At 41.6% G+C, this 19,215-nt stretch overlaps 1 protein-coding gene across 3 annotated transcripts in view; it reads right to left on the bottom strand.

The window, feature by feature from the left end:
* Positions 1-3,644: 3,644 nt before the first annotated feature.
* Positions 3,645-19,215, bottom strand: part of thrab (thyroid hormone receptor alpha b) — a 154,496-nt gene continuing 138,925 nt past the window's right edge. For all 3 annotated transcript variants that reach the window (XM_082543110.1, XM_082543111.1, XM_082543112.1), the window contains 3 exons: positions 12,669-12,815; positions 10,096-10,354; positions 3,645-8,847 (listed from right to left, as the gene is read on the bottom strand). In XM_082543110.1, coding sequence (XP_082399236.1) covers positions 8,597-8,847; positions 10,096-10,354; positions 12,669-12,815 — 657 coding nt within the window. In that variant the 3' untranslated portion in view covers positions 3,645-8,596. The remainder of the gene's footprint in view (positions 8,848-10,095; positions 10,355-12,668; positions 12,816-19,215) is intronic.

Below are 19,215 nucleotides of genomic sequence, written 5' to 3'. Positions count from 1 at the left end.
TCCTTTAAGTAAAAATGATGACTTGGTCTCTCAGCATTTTCTTATCAATCTGATGCTTTAAAAAATACTCCTAATATTTCAGATGTTTTTCTTTTTTTCTGGCAGGAATGGTCTTCCATATAGTGCGGCACAAAACCCAAGCGATACACAAAAGCACCCAAACCCAAACAAACAAAAACCAACAGACAAAACACTCCCCACATGTAAAGAAATCGATTTCGATTTAGGGTTAAGAAAGCAGTGAGGGCCTGGTTATGTCTGCCCGAGGTTGGACTTGGGGTCCGATTTCTGGGAACCTGGATGTCTACTCCTTTCCATCCAGGAAAGGATGACAGAACAAGTGTAAAATGAACACTGGTGATTGCAAATTGAGACAAAAAAGAGGAGCTAACAATGGTTTTTTCATCCAAGGTTCATCATCATTTATTAGAAAATGTTCTTTTACCTGAGAGAATCCTTCAATAGCTTCCTTTACCCATTCACAAAAAGTGGTCTGTGTTTGCGTGTGTGCGTGCACGTGTGTGTGTCTGTGTGTGTGTACTGGGTCTTGCCGATGCTCTCATGGGACAGTGCATTATTTTCACACAAATGTAAGAAAGAGATCTGATTAGACATAAAAATCAAATAAAATTCACAATGTTTACTCGGCCACTTATTGCACTTCATTCAAAATAACTGTAAACGCTATAATTGATTATTTCATTGCATGGCTTTGCCCAAAGGCCTCTGCCGTTTTTACTTTCAGATTGAACAGAAATTTAATGGTGCAAAAGTCATTTGGCTTGGGTGCAATTTAAATATACATATATATATATATTCATAATTATAGTATTACCTCTGAAGAATCTTCTACCTACTGTTGGTTTGGTCAATTCAAAGTGCTTCTAAGTAAGTGCTAAAGGAAAATGGATTTTTGCTATCAAACACTTGCCTCACATTTCAAAAGAAGAGGTAAGCACATGGTTAACTAACCTTACTTGTGCTACATAAATTTCAGCAACTTGGTCGCGATATGCAAAGATTAAAGCTACATTTTCAAGAAAGACTGAATTTAGGGCCTGGTTTTAATTTTATATTTTGAGGCTCTGAGACACACCAAACAATGAGAGCATCGCATTCGACGCACACAAGCAAAGTTCCAAACAACACACATATACATACACACACCACTTTCTGAGCAGTTTACAAAAAAACAGCACGTCTCGTAGAATCCTTGTTCTCCACAACATCCCCGGAACCCCTCCTACTTCTCTGGGTCCCAGACGACTGTGAAGATTTACTGAGCCTAAGAACCAGCCAGCAGGCTGGGCTAAAGGCCAGCTAACCCCAACAGTTCTGGCCCACACCCACAGAAAGTAGCAAGGGTCTCTGGGTCATGCAAAGAACCTCTGGAATTCAAGCAAGGGCCAAATCTGATTTCATAAGCAAGACCGGCTCACAGTTGTTACAGTGAGCATGTCTTTTGGAGGGATTTGGAGGGAAATTGCATAGACATCTTGCTACTTGCATGTCTTAACAAACTCTACATTTGGCATGGGGGAGGGGAGAGGGAAACCAAAAACAACCATAAAACCAAAAGACATTACAGACAATCTCCACCCTTGTCCAACATGTCAACATGTGAGAATAAACCAGGATCCATGGAGGGGAAGGGCTGAGAAGCTCCACAAAGCCAGCCTCAAAAACATCAGTCTGCTTGTTGTGGTGAGGAACAGCATGATTTGTGTGAGCTCGGGGTGTCACCAATTGTTATAAACCAAAATTACTTTCAGCTTTAAACAGTTGGAGCTGAAAATGTTGCTTGGTTCAAACTTGCATCATTTAAGACACCATTTGTACTTTCATTTATGCATTGTGGGAAGGTTGGTTAGCTATTCAATCTCATAGAAGCAGAAAAAAGGAAATGGATCCAGAAAAGCATTTAAAACTGACTGAGATCTGATTACTGAAACTAATCCGAGAGGTGATTCCAGACTCGTTTTAGCTAGTTACTGAAATGCTATACATACACATTTGTCTTTCCAAGATGCACAAGTAATCTTTATGCCTCACAAGTGCAACCACATCAGCAAATGACCTGTGGAAGAAGGCCCCAATGGCATCTGAAATGACTTGTGTTAATGAGGCCTCACGTACTTGTTGCAAACTACTTCAGGTTTCAGTTAAATTGATCCTCACAGAAAGTTCGGATTCAGTGTATTTAGGCTGGCTTTTTGGGGCATTGGTGAACAAATCCATTTTAGACTTTGACAACTACGATGTGGGTGTTAAACAGCTGTTTGGCATTCATGCCCAATAATACCCTGCTCCCTATCCCACTTCCAACTTTCCTTTGTAAGTCACCCAAAATCAAATCTACACGTTTATCTACCTGGAGTATTTGGTGTGAGTTGCAGAGTTTTGGATATATAATTTGTAGATATGCCTGTTTTCTCTTTAATTATAACATAAGTGCCCCAAAATCGATAAAACTCAGAAGTAATGTGAAGTTACTTACAGAAAAGTCAGAAACCGTGTTGCGACATGACCAGTTTCAGGTACAGACTGTTTTCTTTGCACTAAACTAAGCCTGCCATTGCAAATGAAAAGCATTACCGCTCAGCTGAAATGAATGCCGGTCATGTTCACATTCTGTCATAGGCACGAGCTTCTTGTCACATGGTAGATGCATGCTTTCCTTCAGTGCAGCGACTTGGCGACTGAAAGCTCAGTTGGACAGGGGAGTTTTTAAGAAGCACAAAGTAAATGGGCCCGTTAGAATTATTGTTCCTCAAGAGAAGGCTGACGTTTCTGCAGCTCATGTCTCTGGAAAAGAAAAAGGCAACTCACACCAACATAATCTCGGTCAGGGGTTCTCGGTGTTTCGATGACCAATTGCAGATTTAGGGAGCACAAGAAAAATGCACATTTAATCAAAGGCTTTTTAAGTGTGTGTATCTTCAGAAAACTAGTTGATTATTGAATTTTCTTTTAACATGTTCTGTTGATTGAATTCACCTGTTGCTTATCACCCTTACCTATCCATCTTGGTCAAGCCTCATTTTTCCCAAGTCTTTTCTGTTGTTTCCCTATTTTTCTGTTGGGTTCCCTATTGCTAGATCGACCTGCCTCTTTATCCACTGCTCTTTGACACTTTAATAAAGTCCTTGTTTTCCTGTCATGTCTTACTTTTGGCTTCTCAGTCCTGATAGAACTGTGGATGAATAAAATATATGCAAATATATGAAATTATAATAGTAGTGGATTCTTACTTGGGCCACAAAAATGCCACTGAGAGCCACTGGAGCACACTTAGAGAACCCCGGCTCTACTATGGGCCATGTAGATTTGACTTTGGGGTGAAGCGTCTCTTTAATAAAACATCCCCCACTGCACTCCTGACCTTTAACTGCCACAGCTGCTGGCAACACTCACATCAATAGTTTGGAAAAACGGAATCTGATCCCATAGGTAAACGCACACTCACACACAAAACTATAGTCATTCATGTGAAGCGTGAGAACACGAGGGGTATGCATCCATCTCTTTGCAAACAACACGAGGCACAGGGCTTACGATTAATGTCACAGGGCACTTCTGAATATGGATCTGCATGCACATGTGAGAGGGTGCACACATAAAAAAAATGTAACAAGCATTACACATTACTTTGCTCTTTTTTTTCTTTTTACTTTTATCCACTTGCATGACAATGGGATGGAGCGGTTAAATTGACTTTTTACAATGAATCTTCGAGTGTTGTATGTTTTTGTATTTACATCCTTGGTTATGGCCAAAATAAGCTGTAAATGAAAAAAACAAAACAAAACACAAAACATAGAAAAATACATAACATAGTATTGCACCTTGCAGATGGGCAATATATATATTCTCAGTTTTGTTGGTTGTTTTGTAACATCTATGTGACACCACTATCCTCTCTGCTGGTGTGTGGAAGTTAGGTTGTGGGTGCCGGGGTCAGGTCCAGCCCCCTCCTGTCAGCTACATTCAATTCCATAAAACACTCAGCTATTACAGAAGTCAATCCCTCAGTCTCTGGGCCATTCACATTTTAGGTTTACCGTCTAAAGACTGTGCCTTTAAGGTGGAGAAGTGCTCACGTTGGCAGCGCTCAGAGCTGATGTCTCGACATTTTCTTGAGTTTAAGTTGCACCTCCTGTCATTCGAGAACCAAATCAATAAGGTAGAGGGCACCAAAGCTTGAGGGAAGAGTCCTTTTGTAACTTACACTGATGCGTACACAAGCACATATTATCTCGACATGTACACTTTTTTAAAATCTATATATGCATCTCTGAACTTTCACATGTGCCTGCAAAATATGACTCCTCCCAAGTTCCTTTGAGTCTTGTGTTGTGTGAGGTATGACAAGATTGTGTTTCAGTTTTTTTGTTTTTTTTTTGTATTTTCAGTTTTTGTTGCGTTATTTTTTTTCTATTTGTTTTTTTTTCTTTCCTCCAAAGATGTATTTCATTAAAAAAAAAAGGAACAAAATATATATAAAAAAAGAAATTCCTGGGTTTTTTTTGTTGGTTGTAAATTTCCTCCTGATAAAAGGGGACGGACAACTGGACAGACACGGGGACAGGGACAAACAGATCAGTTGGCTTACAAACACAAACTATAGACGTGAAAAAGAAGTGAAATATGTTACACTGCACACATGGTCAAAAAGTGACAACAGCTGTTTTGTTTTTCTTTTACACAGAGCAGTTGAAGGATCAAAAAAAACAAACAAACAGAAATATAAGAAAACAATGATAAAATGAAAAAAAAAAATCTCCAATAATTTTGTTCCGGAGTCTTTTTTTTTTTTTTAAAGTCATCTTTTTTTTTCATATTGTTTGACGGATGTAAAATCCTTTTCATATATCTTTTGTTTTCTTAATCTACATCAGACTCAGAAGGTAAAAAGCAGCATTATAACCCCTACTGTCACACGCACATACCCAGTCAGCTCACAAAAACAAAGGCCGTCGATTTCTTTATCGGTTCTTTTACAAAGATGTGTTGGAATCCCAAACCTGCATCTCAGGAATGCGGGATCTGTCTTCCTGATCCTCACAATCTGAACGTTGGAGGTAATCCTTACAGTGGGAGCTGAGGGAGGACATTTGGGGTCGTCAGCTGGCACGGGAGCGGGGGTTTGCGTGGGGCTGCGTGGGAGCCGAAGGGGACATCTGCCCTTCCTCCCTGTGTTTGACGACATTGTCTCTGCAACCAGCCACATCACCCCCTCTCGCCCATGTCAATGATGGCAGTGAGAGTTGGGGCCCTCAGCTTTTTTTGTTTGTTTGTTTGTTTGTTTCCTGTCCTTTCTTCTTCTCTTGCATCCACGCATTCTCACACTCCAGTCTCTCGTCCCTGCTGCTTTGTCGGTCACATTCAATTGGTGGCGCCACTCTAAAAGGGCAGTTATGGCCAGCCTTGTTTCACAAGGCCTGGATCCTGTTTGGTGTGAATGAATCTGGACAAAACTGGGTATGAACTGCTCAGCGGTGACAGCTAGGATGCTTTGGGTAAAGGAGAGGATTTTCAGTGTTCAGAAGAGGGCTTAAAGTGAACTTTGAGTGGGCTCTAGTATGGGACAGTGAGTACTACACGGATAAAGAGAAAGCCCTCCTATGGAGGGATCTCTGCCCACTGCTTTTGGGCTGTTTTGGCTCTACTGGTGTAATGCTGACAACAGGACAGGTTTAGGGCCAAGCCCACTGCAAGTGCAAAGGCCCAGTTAAACAGAGCAGTTCAGGATACCCATTTGTGGTCAATTTTAATTGGGGAAACTAACCCGAAAAGGAGAGTTTATGGGGTGTTGCATTAGTGCAAAAACTCCCACCAGCCTGGCTGAGTGGGGTCTGTTATCATATTGATGGCAGGAGGGGGGGTTAGACTTGAGCTAGGCTCCAGAAAGGGCAGTGTCACGGACTGGACAAGAGGAGGGTAGAAAAGAAAAGAGTGGGGATGGATCTCTAGAGGTGGTGATGCACTTTAGGAAGAGTCAAACCAGACTCCACCGCTGTGCCCAAAGCTGGCGTTCCAGTTCCTCTCCCCTCCCAACTGCACTCAAGCTCTGAGGAGGTGTGGATAACCCATCCTGTGCATGTGCCCAGTATAGACTACTGCTTGGTATTGGATAGAAAATAAACTAGATTTCTTTCAACCCAGTGAGATTTGGCTTGGCCCCAGAATTGGATTGAACAGAGTGAGCTTTTGAAATCAAATCAAACACTCTTGTATGGTCATTTGGAGGGTAAACTTGTCATATCTGCCATGGATGTTTGAGCTGAGATATTACTGCTATAGTAGTGAGCGTTGGGGAGCTAGAAGTGCGATTGAGTTGCTTGTGAGGAGGCTTCACTCCATCATTTTTTTATGTCAAACACACTGCCCATGCATGACAGAAAGCTGAAATTTTCCATGAAAATATTTACCAAGCTCCAGTGGCAGCTATCGTAAGTGTAGCGTGGTACGTCATCACCACATGCTGATTTGACGGGCGTGGCCACCTTGACTTTTCAGTTACTCCGTGTAATCGTTCCTCTTGCTGCTTTTTGCTTTAATGGGCTGCACATCCCACGCTGTCCTTCGTTGCTTCTGCGAGCCGGTTTCTGTCTTTAGAGAAACTGGTAAATCCAAATTTGAAAAGATGACACTTGGTCCCACTTGATAAAAAAAAAGAAAAAGAAAAAGAAGAAGAGATAACCCGAATGTTATGGGTACCACTCCCTGGAAGGGGGTAAAACCTTCCAGGGGGATGGTTGGCCCTCCTGTCTTCAGTGGTATTTCATTTGAACCAAGTGACAGCGCTGTGTGTATGTGTGTATTCTGTGAGTGTTTTAGTCTTTCCATGACTACGAGTGTGCACCTATGCAAAAAGCTATGCACATCTGTGTATCATTCTACACATACTCCAACTCGAATGGTGTATGTCTGTGTGTAGGCTGTGGGCAGCTGCCCGGTGTCCACAGAGGTGAGGTAGTGCCTGACACCACAGGGGCAGTAATGCTGCCCCAGCCTAGGGGTGTGTCCACTTTGAGGTAAATGGTAGCCTTCTTGGCATTTGCCTGCTCTCAGTGACGTCCATGGTAAAAAAAAAAAAAAAAAAAAAAAAGAATAAAATAACCAAGAAACAAGAAAAAAAACAAAACAAAACAGAAGGCAAATGTGTATGGAAGCCTGGAGGGGCCACACTGAGTTGAGCCCACGATAAGAGGACTCTGTACAAACCCTGCAGGTTAGGGCTGTATATCAACACTGCCGTGCAGTGCATTCAGTAAAATGAGGCATTCACGTTACTCTGAGGTGATGTGTGTTTTCGTGTGTGTGTGAGAGAGTTAAAAAGACAAAAAGAGAGTCAGTGTGTATGTGATGAGGCCTGCCGTCTTGCTGGTGTTTGCTGCTATTCAGAGCCTCCTCGGAGGTTGGGTGTGGGAGATTTACTTCTGAACTCTGGCTACAGTCCAGCTTTTACGTTGTAATTCCTCTCTCTGTCCCTGCGCCTTCCTTTTCTCCCACCTCCCCTCTAAGCATCTCCCTTTCTCCTTCCCCTTCTTTTTCTCTTCCTTCCCTTCCTTCAATGCTGTAACTCTTCAGACAGAGAAGGGCTTACTTGTCATTCATAAGATGGTAGGCTGCTGGCACAAGCAGCATAGGCAATGACAAGGCAAGTCTGCTCGTGTGTGTGCGTATGTGTGTGTTGTATGTCACAGGAACCGGTCCAATGACAAAAATGAAAGTAGATATGAAGCCATGGTCTGTATGTTTTTCAAAGGTAGAGAACACAATTTCATAAAACTGGAGTAGCCTTATATAAATATAGCACCGGTTTCACAGGGATATGAGAAGAACAAGCTCCAAAAACAGCTGTCATGGCTCAGATTGAGTTGAGTAATTGATAAGTGGTGTGGCTGCTCTGCTTTACTGCCGCCGTTATGCACCACGGAAACGTTTACGTCTGCTGAAATTTTTATGTGCAGTGTCTGCTAAATTCGTGCGCCTGCATGACTGTGAGCAACAAGATGACACTACTGTCCATACTTTCTGAATCAATGCCTTAACACTTATTCAGAAATAATACTGAGAGGTGCTGGCCAGCTTTGACGCCGGAAACATGGGCTTCAAGACAAGTGTAAATCTGTGACCGCTACAATAAAACCAAGGAGGGGGAACTGACGCTCCAAAGAGTGCTGCCCTGAAGAACTGAGGTGGAACAGGCTGTGAGTGTGTGTGTGTGTCTGTGTGTGTTTGTGTCTTGGCAAATGGCTACAACTCTTACTAGATAAGACATCATGCTCAGACAGAAGGGCCCCCAAACAGATTTTAAAACAGGGGTTGGTATAAGGAGGAGAAAGAGGTGGAGAAGAGGGTGTTCACAAAACAAAATCCTCTGTTTGCTTCACTCTCCTGTTGCTGGTGTGTCGTTTCTGATATTGTTGTTTCCAGTTTTAAAACCACATACTGTGAATGTGATGTCAGAGAGATGCAGATTCCTGCAGAGAGGATTCTCCCTCCATTCTTCCCCCACAAGCACGATGGACTAACCCATCTTCTGTTTCGCTCCAACTTTCTCTTCCCTTTGCGTGCCGGCAAGTGTGCCTCACACCTCCTGGTCCTCGAAGACCTCTAAGAAGAGCGGGGGGAAGAGTTCGTTGGGACATTCCACCTTCATGTGAAGGAAGCGACTGGCGTGGCACGCCCCGATCATCCGCAGGTCCGTCACCTTCATCAGAAGCTTCGGCCAGAAGTGGGGAATGTTGTGCTTGCGGTAGTTGATGTAGTGCTCGAACGCCAGCAGGTACGTCTCCTGGCACTTCTCGATCTTTTCCGTACAGGTCAGGCCTGAGCGATCTGCACAAAGCAAAGAAGGCGAGCGGGAAGAGGGAGCACAGATGGCGGTGGGGAGGGGGTTGGAGAAGAAATATGGGAAAAGGATAGAAGAAGGAGAAGGGAAAAGAGAACATATGGACAATGAGTACTACATAGTTGAAGATGTAAGAACTATAAATGTTAGCAATACTAAATAAGATGAGACCTGTTATCAAGCATCATGTCCAAGGTTCTTACTGCAAATAGCATTATATTATCATGGTGCCATCTGGGTGATTACAACCCAGAAAAAAATCCTAATTTTCCAGTTTATTAAACTTGGGAAAAATACAAGCGTTTAGTCTAGGAACATAAAAAAATTGACAAATATATATATTTGTCAATTTTTTTAATGTTTTTATGCTTCTAGACTAATTAATCTCTCTCTCTCTTATATATATATATATATATATATATATATCAGTAAAAAAAAACAAAAACAACTTTAAATTATTTACGTTCATTCATCTATCCAATTTATTCCATTTATCCAGTTCAGGGGCGCTGCAGCCTATTTCAACTGTCATAGAGCTAAAGACTGGGTAGGCCCTGAAAGGGTGCCAGTCTATCACAGGGCCAACACATAGAGATAGACAACCATTCACACTCACACCTATGGCCAGTTTAGAAGTACTTTAACCATGCATGTTTTAGGAATGTGGGAGAAGGCCGGAATATCACTCAACAAAATGAAAAGAAATGACCACATAGATCCCAGCACCTTCTTGCTGTGAGCCGATGGTGCTAACCATGGGGCAGCAGCACCAAATATATATTCATATATTATTTATGTATATTTGCCATATTTTAAATAATTGGTGGATGCACTGAGAGAGACGAGGGCATCCCCTCTTTTTTTGCATCCTACTATTTGAAAAAACTGCACTTTTGCGCATGTACGTAATAAATGTTCTACAATAAATAAACCAAGACTAGAGACATGCAAAGACTTATTCATCACATTTAAATTGAGCTCCCAACACTGAATATGCATGTGGACATTTATCTTCAGACTATAATTAGATTTTGATTCAAAATAGGCTACATTGTATAATATGTAGAGTATCGAGTAATGATGTCTTTGTATTGCAACTGCAAGGCCAAAGGACACTAAAAATTTGCATTTAAATTGCATTAAATTCAAACTGATATATCACTAATAACATGTGCAACAAGTCCAGACACTGCCATGTAGCTTTAAATATGTGGAATAAAGGTTTTAGCATTAACCTGAGCTCATGAGAAGCACGGCTTGCAAGAGCGCCACTTCCGTGTCGTCAAGGTTGAACTGTGCCAGGCTCTTGCCCAAATCAAAGATGGCGTCCGACACCACGCCCAGCCCGCCGTTCTTCAGTTGCTCCCGCTTCACAGCCATCTCCCCACTGAGCGTCAGCGTCTCGCTCTCCGGGTCGTAGCGCATGGCTGCGCGCAAGGACATGATCTCCATGCAGCAGCCCTTCAACAGGATGATCTGGTCTTCACAAGGCAGCTGGTGAATGAAAAACACGTTCGTTTTCATTTCCGAGCAAACATATTGTCATATTCTCAAAAACAAAGCAAGTACGTAAGAAAAGTTTATCTATGAAGCGCTTTTCACAGACAAGCGGTCACGCGAAAGGCTAAAAATAAACGTGAACATTAAGTGCAAAAAAACCAAAAACAAAACGATTTAACAGGTTTTTTTAAATAAATAAATAATCATTCAATAAAAGATACCACTATACTTTACATGCTGTTTATGCTGAGTCACTATAATGTCATCTGAAAGTTGATGTCCTTGTATGTTTTTACCAAATTTATTAACCCATTTTTACTGTATTTTATTTAGTTTACTGTATTTCAGAGAGCTGTGTTCCTTTATAAACCATTTTGCTGTATAATATCCATCCATCTGCTCATTATCTGGATCTAAAGGCTGGGGCAGCAGTCTGAGCAGAGATGCCCAGACCTCCTTTTCACCAGCTCTTCTTCCAGAAACACCAGAAGCCATCTGAGAGGTATATTCTCTGCAGTGAGCCCTGGTTTGCCCGGGGCCAACATTCCAGCTGAACATGCCAAAAACACCTCAACAAGGAGGTGTTCAGGAGGCGTCCTAATCAGGTGCTCCAACCACTTCACCTAGCTCCTTTCAATGTGGAGGAATAGTGGCTCTAATCTGAGTCCATCCCAAATTACTGAGCTCCTCAGCCAATCTGGATCGCAGACACCCTTCAGTGGAAACTCAATTAAGCTGCTTGTATCATCTCATTTTATGGCTGATATCAACGGGTCGTAGTAATAAATAACTACAAAAATGAAGCAAGCTAACAAAAAAATGTCTTCTGCAGCATTATTTCAAACACTGGCATCTGTATACATCCATGGTTTCACAGCCGGTACTGCCCTGTAAACCTGCCATCCACAAACTGAATCTTTGACACCAATTTTTTATTTAATTCAGTAAGTTTCATAGAAAAATGAGAAATATCTGCCCTTCAGTTGATTGCCTTAGTGCTCACACATTAGATATGACTCAGCTGCGTTGCTACCTTCCCACATCTTCGCCATTATCCAAGTGTCAATAAAGCAGTACAGCAAATAATGGCAGAGAGAATTTAGGTAAAGAGGATACTAAATAATAAATGAGAGCAAGGAAGGCAGAGAGACGTGCTAAAGAGGAAGGGATGGGAGGAGGAGAAATATGAAGATGGGCTGAAAATAGGCGTACCTCCCCCCCCACTGATGAACACAGATTATGACTAATACACCCTGATTTACATGGATATTAGAAACTCTGGGTTAAAACCTGTTCAATTAAATCTGCAGCCTCTGATGTGCTGAATTAATCGTACCTTGATGTAAGCTGGTTTCTTTCCTCGTTGCTCTTGACTGCAGAGCAGATTAATTGACATTCACTGGCTTGATTTGTCTTGTAAATTTCTAACTAGGGGGCAGGCTTAAAAGTAAATGCCTAATAATGCAGTTAGTACTGCATCAATTTGTCAAAAAGCAACAGATTAATTTTTACTGGCTAAATGAATGCTGGCTTTGTTTCTGTGGATTCTTATTAGTAATTTATTGCAGAGCCACGAACAGATCGCTTGTAAGCCAAACAAGTTCCCTCCCTCTGCCTCTTTAATCAGATTAAAATGGCTTCTTTTATAATAAAATATGTTACAATGTGAGAAGAAGATAGGAAATTAAACATTGCTGATCATGTGCTTGTGTCTGGAATATTCAAACTTTAAATTTGTTATAGCTAAACTAACTAAAACTATGCTCAGACACTGACTTGATTAGTAGTATCCATCATGATAGCGATTCTTGTATAATAATTATACAATGCATTAAAATATGCTGATTAAAAAATAAAAAAGTGACATTTTCATAAACTCTAATAGATCACAGTAAAGACTTTTTCCTCTTCTGTAATTCATCACGCAGCAGACTCACAGTCATACTGCTCTGTCACTACAGCTGTCCCGCTAGACAACAGTTCTGATATACCCTGATAATTATCCAATCACCCGAGGTCTCATTACAAGCAGCGCAGAAGGGAAACATGATTACATGCTGCTAAGTGAGGCAGGCCAAACAGGAGCAGGAATGCTTCACTAATTGTCAGAAACAAAGGCCGGTTTATTTTGCAAACACTGCGATTGCTTGAGGAAATATGTAAATGATCAGCACTTTCCTTGTGTGCTGGACTTTTCTGGTAAACTGAAGCAATCTTGGTTTAGCTGTGGTAAATGAACAGTTTTGCCAATTTTTGTGTTAATTCTGGCCTCCGCTGTGCTCTTCAGGTCAAATTAACCGCCACTCACCTCAGAGAACATGGGCAGTTTTTTGGCAAAGTCAACGACACGGGTGATGGCGGGAGTGATGATCTTGGTGAACTCGCTGAAGGCCTCCAGGTCCACCTTGTCTCCGTCTGATGTTGGAGCGACTGGAGACTGGCCGATTTTCTCTGGCTAAATGGGGAAATAAATGTGGGCGGTTGATTAGTGCACAGAGGAAAAGTTAAATTAGATATTAGTAAAGCAGAAAAGAATAAAAACTGTTTCATCCATATATGATGAACCTAGTTTACAGCTCTGCAAAGTGAAGCCCAGGCTTCTAATGCCCAAGCAACTGCAAACCAGCCCTGAGGGTCCCTCGATCTTTGACCTCAGTAAACACTTTCATGAATATTTTTGGGTTCAGTTGCTGGTTTAACACCTATGTGCAACAAAATGCTGATTTTGTAAATTATGAGTCAGAAACAAGGATAAAGTAGGGCTTACTAAACAATGCACAATGTCACGATTGCTACCTACATCTTTTAAATGCAGTCAAAAGACTGAACTGACTGAACTGTGGGCCAGTTGCATTGTTTCAAATGCTTATAGTCAACAATTCCATAAAAACATCAAAAACAACCACGCTCAGTGTTGTCCAAAGCCTATAATATCCTAAGTATCCAGTGGACAGTAGTTCAGTGCTTCTGTACCAATCGTGGAAACCAGTATGACTTAAGACAGGGGTGTCCAACTCCAGGCCCCAAGGCCCAGCGTCCGGCAGGTTTTAGATCTCACCCTGGGTCAGAACATCTGAATCAAATGATTAGTTCATTACCAGGCCTTTGGAGAACTTCAAGACATCTTGAGGAGGTAATTTAGCCATTTGAATCAGCTGTGATGGATCAAGGATGCATCTGAAACCTGCAGGACACCGGCCCTTGAGGCCTGGAGTTGGACACCCCTGACTTAAGAGGACACTGAGGAGGCCTGTGCAGGAGAGACTTTGGAACACACCCCTCATGTCTCTTTGACATTAAAGTGATGTCATTCATCAGCTTGATAGTTTAAAGCATGATCCTACACAAAATTACAAAATAAATGGAATGGAAATGTGCTGAGGATATCATGCGCTCGCAGTCAGATGTCCTAATCTGTGATCCACTTCTTGACTTAGAGAAAGCATCCCTCCTGTTTGTCTCTGCAGTCTAAGACAGACATTTTTGCACTTTTATATCTGTGGCTACATTTGTCTATGTGTACTACGCATAGCCTTTTTTTTAAATAGCAAAGTGATTCGAGCCAACTCCCAGTCACAGCTGCTTGCCTTTCCAGTTCGTACAGTGTGTTGTTGTAGTTGAGCACCTCAGACAAAGTAGTAAATATTATGGCCTTTTTATGGAATTTCTTTAAGGTGTTTCAGAACACAACATTTTTCTAAATGGTTTGTTTTCCACAAAGTGCTGCAAATCAACGAACAGTTTTTCAGAGGACAGTGGAGTGTCCTTGGAGAAAGGACGGCGACATGTAATCAAACCGATAACACTTACTTAAAGGGAGACCGCCGATCACTAATATATATGTTTACAGAGTTGTTTGAATTGATGTTATGACTATGAAAAATATTGTTTCCCGCTCCAGTAAAGCATGTGTCAGGGACAGAGTCATTTATTCAGACTTTGCTCCGGCTATAAATGGGATGAGATAAAAGTAGAGGAATAATCACCTCGAACAAAGAGTCATCAATCATGATGCAGAGGAAGAAGGATTGCGTAAGTCAGTGCAAACACAGCCAGTCCTCTGCTGTGAGGCTGAAAGCTGGGCAATTATGGAAAATTTCAAGTAGTTGTTATAATAACTTTGATGGACTGCAACTCTTGTCGTGCAAGAGCCAAAACAAAACATTGCTTTTGTTGGTGGAGGTCAGCGGCCATTTTTCATGTCAGTATTGGGAAAACAGCTGCCGGGAGAGAGACGGGCAGATCTCTCGGGTTTAGCTCTGTGTCACGATTCACAACTGACACAGATGACAATGTAATATAGTCTTTAGCTCAATCCATCCAGGATTAGTATTACCGGGGGACTTAATGTGATTTGGAAATGATCCCATCATGTCACTGTTCTGTGTGATGAATTTGTATGGCATAAGCAAAGTTTGTATTTCACTCAAATTTTCTACCATCATCCGCAGACTTGATTACAAATATTCATTAGGAAAAATGTCGCTCAGCTCACGCTGCCATTGATCCCATCCATCTGATCATCCTTTGGGATTTTGCTTCTGATGGATTTCAGCCTGCACTTTCTGTAAACCGTTCATCATGCTGTGTGGCAACATGAGTCATGAAATCGCACACAAATGCTGCTCCAAGCTTTGCTGACGCAAACTCCTCTACTCAAATTCTCAAGCAGAAAAAGAGGCAGCAGAAAAACAAAAAACTTGGAAAGAAAAGAGCTCAAATCGCAGACGCTGACTCTCACAGGTCCTCTGGCAAAATATGTTATGTAATTCCCAGTGAAGTTTGCACAGGCACAAAAATACAATCGTTGCTGATTATTACACTTCACTAGTTAATACAAGTATAGGTAAAAAGGTGAGTGCACAGACAGTGTAAAAAGAAGATGCTCTTTTCGATAGCCACTTGGAGGAGACCCAGGAGGCCGAAGACTTTGGGAAAACGTCCCTCAGCTCCTTTTCTCAATGATCTTATGTGCTTTGTCACTTGCTAACATCAGCTGATGTCCCTCACTCTTAATGGGGACAAAAGAGAAGCACTTAAAGAAAGCAAGCAGGCTTTAGATCTGCTAAAATTACAAATCTACTGTGCAATATTTGCAGCCTGTGCAGAAACCACCCCACATGATGGCAGCAGCAACAGACAGAGTTGGGGATGGTCTTCTCTTCTTTGAACCAATGCATCTGTAAAGGCAACACTCCACAGATCCCATCGTCACTACCCGACTTCATGGGTACAATTTTATTTACACAAGAACACTTTTAAACTCTTTAATTACTCATTCGGACTTACCGACCTTTTAAATTAAACATGACAAAGTAGACTTGATAGTTTGCCAAGTGCGTATTATGGAGGGGTGGCATCCAGTATCTTTAAATTAAAAGCGATTCAGTAAAGCTTGCCTAATCAACAAAATGCAAATGCAGCCTTCAGTTCTTTGAATAAAGTTCATGCAGCATTGTTCTGCTCTGGCAGTGATACAGTTCACAATTTTTAAGAATCCGCTCAACAGCATTTGTTTCGTGTATCTAGTTTGCAGGACTATTTTCCAAGTTTTAACCCAGCTATATGTGTGAGTAGTGTATTTGATTCATTCCTCAACTGTGTGTTAACACAATGCTACAGTCTTCCCAGTGGCTGTTCATCCCAAGGTCAGATGCGTGGTGTGCAATGCTCAAAGAAATTGCAAAAAAAAAAAAAACCCAAAACAATCTGAAAATAAACAACAAATAAACACCAACATGGATGCTAAATGCTAAAGCTGATGACAGGACAATTAAAAAAAAGCCTCTTCTCTGTAAAAAGGATAGAGCTGCAAGTCTGCAGAGCTGCATGTGAATAAAACACAAGAGTTCTATGAGACCAAAACGCTGATGTCTGGTCATTACGCACAGCGCCAGAATTGGTGAAAACCAAATACAGCATACCAGCACAAACCCCTCAAACCAACTGTCAGGGTGGTGGAGGAAGCCTGTTTTGCAACCACAAGACTTTCAGTAACTGAGTCGACCGCAGATTACTCTTGTATACCAAAAAGAGGTATACAAGAGTGAAGGCAGGTAGAGTTTGACCCAAACTAAGTCATGCTATATGACAATGATCACAAGCGCAGCAGCAAATCCAAAACAGAATGACTGAAAAAGGAAAGACTCACGTGTTTAAACCGACTGTAATGCTGCAACAGAGCTCTGCATAAACAAATGCCTGCAAACCTCAATGAACTAAAGCAACATTGTAAAGAAGATTGGGCCAAAATTCCTCCACATGGATATGAGACTGAAAAAGTCACACAGAAAATGCTAACTTCAAGTTATCGGGATGTTCTAAAACTTTCACAGCCCTGCATAGAGGCCTGTGAAAACGTTCTTTTTCACATGACTGCAGCTGGTGAATTGGTATTGCCATAGAGCCGTTCATGCACAATGAATGTACGGGTATTAATTAGTATTTGTAAATAGTTTCCTCTTCTCTGGCCTATGCAATGCTCATATGTGCTTTCTAATGGACTCGTGTGATTTTCTTCCAACTGTTATTGTTTATTTACTGCATAGCCATCTGGGTGACACTGAGGAAAAGCACTCAGCTGTACCCGCAGAGATGGCAAGGGATTATGTGTTTGTTTGCTGCTGTACAGACTAGTTAGTCAGGGAGCCGAAGCAGGCTTTTTAATAAGTGTTAAGCTCTCCTTGAACTGCACATTGAAAAGGAAAAGGCCCAGAATGTGTCCCAAAGGAAGCCAAAAGATATTTAGACTTGAAGATGAGCAGCATTACATTCAGGGGATTTGCTCATTAAGAGGAGAAAACAGTAAAAACTTTTTGCTGCAGTGTCATCCTGACCTTTTATTTTATCAGATGCAATAGGTCTGCAAAAAGTTTGCTGCTGCAGAGCTGGAGAAGATAAATTGGGTTCACTCTTGTGCAACAGTGAACATGTGTGTGGTTAAAATGCATTACTAATGAATAAATTATCACCAATCACAGAAATGTGACGGAACATTGATAGTGAAACTGCCGCAACATGCTGAATTGTTATCAGTGCCAATCACTCAGAAGCGACTTTGCAAGGTGCAAGAATTTTAGATATACAAGGTCACATATCATTTGCATATCAGTGCTTTAAATACACAGTAGAGTAAAATGAACTGCATGGCATGATCGTAAGAGCACCTCATGAATACAGGTTAAAAAACTGCTGTTTTTAACTCTGGATATCTCTGTTCAACCAAAACCATATGCCCACCATGCATGAATCACATATGTCTGTTTCTCATTGCCTGGTTGCAGCACAACTAAGTAGCTAGAGAGAGCTTTTCAAGGCCTTTTAATGTTTTTGAGAGCAACAGCTTAAAGGTCAGAAGTTCAGGACCAATCGGGGGAAAAAAGGAGGTTTGTGTGAGATGAAGTGCCGCCGTGACGATTTATGCTTCACTTCTCCCGCCTAACAAACTGAATAGAAAACTTGGAACAAGTAGTGCATTTTGACCATTAGTAGCCGGGAAGTAGAAGGAAGATGGATAGCTCGCCATCCCGCCTGTTAGTAAATATGAGTGAATAATTTTGCATTCATGCTTCACAAATTTGTATGATCCCGTGTATTGTAGTTCTATCTTTGAGAACTATCTGAATATTGAGGGAAAAGCCTTTTGAATACACATGGAATCAATCTTATCCTACTGCATTGGAAAGCTGCAGACCACCAGTGTGCTGACATTCCTTTCTTTGAGACGGGGTTGTTGACGTCGACGAGACGTTACACCTCGTCTGCAGCTTGTTTGATGGATACATGAATATGTAGGTGTGCACAAACAAAACTATCTCATGCATTTTCTGCAGACTGCGTTGAACTGTGAACGAACAAGATTTGCTATTACTTTTAATAGAAACGCTATCAGACAATTAGGAATGCTATGACCTTTGGACCGATGTAGAGACCCACACAGGCACAGCTGCCGCACACAGCTGAACCGAATCTTCTCTCATCAACGCCGTTTCCAGATGCCAGACCAAAGCGTGTGAGAGAGAACACTGTGTTACAAGTCAGAGCAGTGTGTTCCCCTCCATAAATGATTCAATGGGCTAGATATGTTAGTTGGTCTTAGCAACAATAAAAAATCTGAAACATCAGGCCCCGCATTATCTCTGAAACGGTTTCATTCACAAGCAGTCAACACTGCCACAATGTGCTGTGGGTGATGCCACGAGACAAACAAACAAAGCACACAAAACTAAAAATGGAAACAGAGTGGCTCATGTGTCACTTCTTCTTGGTCTAAAAATTAGATTAAGTGTAATGATAGCAGATGTTTTCTTATTATCCTTTATAGTCTGTAAAGCCTCAGCCACACAGAGCTAGAGAGCAGTCAGCAACCCAATGGGAACCCCTGGTCAGTAGGGAAAAAATGTGTTTCCCTCAACTGGTTGGATTCTGTAGGCTGCTGCTGTCACTGGCTGAAATTCATTGCACTTAGGCTAAGGCACTAAAAATATACTTTGAATTTCTCTGGTTGCTAGAACCAGTGGTCACCTGTATATTTACATAGAAAGTATGTTAAATACCCAACAAGTGCTAGAAGAAGCAGACCAGAAGTCGTGCCTTACTGCTGAAACAAACACATTTAATCTGAAGGGGAATGCTCTCTGCGCTTCACACTATTAACAGTTTCACTGCCGCTACCAAAGAGTTGGCAAGTGCTTGTAAACAAGTCGCAAGCTACAAGTCACTGCGGCAGTCTGCTAGCGGCCAAATTGATCGTAATAAGGTTTTCGGGGTAGCACCATACATTTCTTTGAGACCAACTTCACCTACCAACTGCCGGCAACCTCTTGCGAAGCAGTTGGAGAATACACGTTTTTGCC

Source organism: Aulonocara stuartgranti (assembly GCF_965226115.1).
Source record: "Aulonocara stuartgranti genome assembly, chromosome: 8".
In the NCBI taxonomy this organism is placed as follows: domain Eukaryota; kingdom Metazoa; phylum Chordata; class Actinopteri; order Cichliformes; family Cichlidae; genus Aulonocara; species Aulonocara stuartgranti.
Note: the sequence above shows the minus strand (reverse complement) of the source record. Positions and strands in the feature narration are given on the sequence as shown.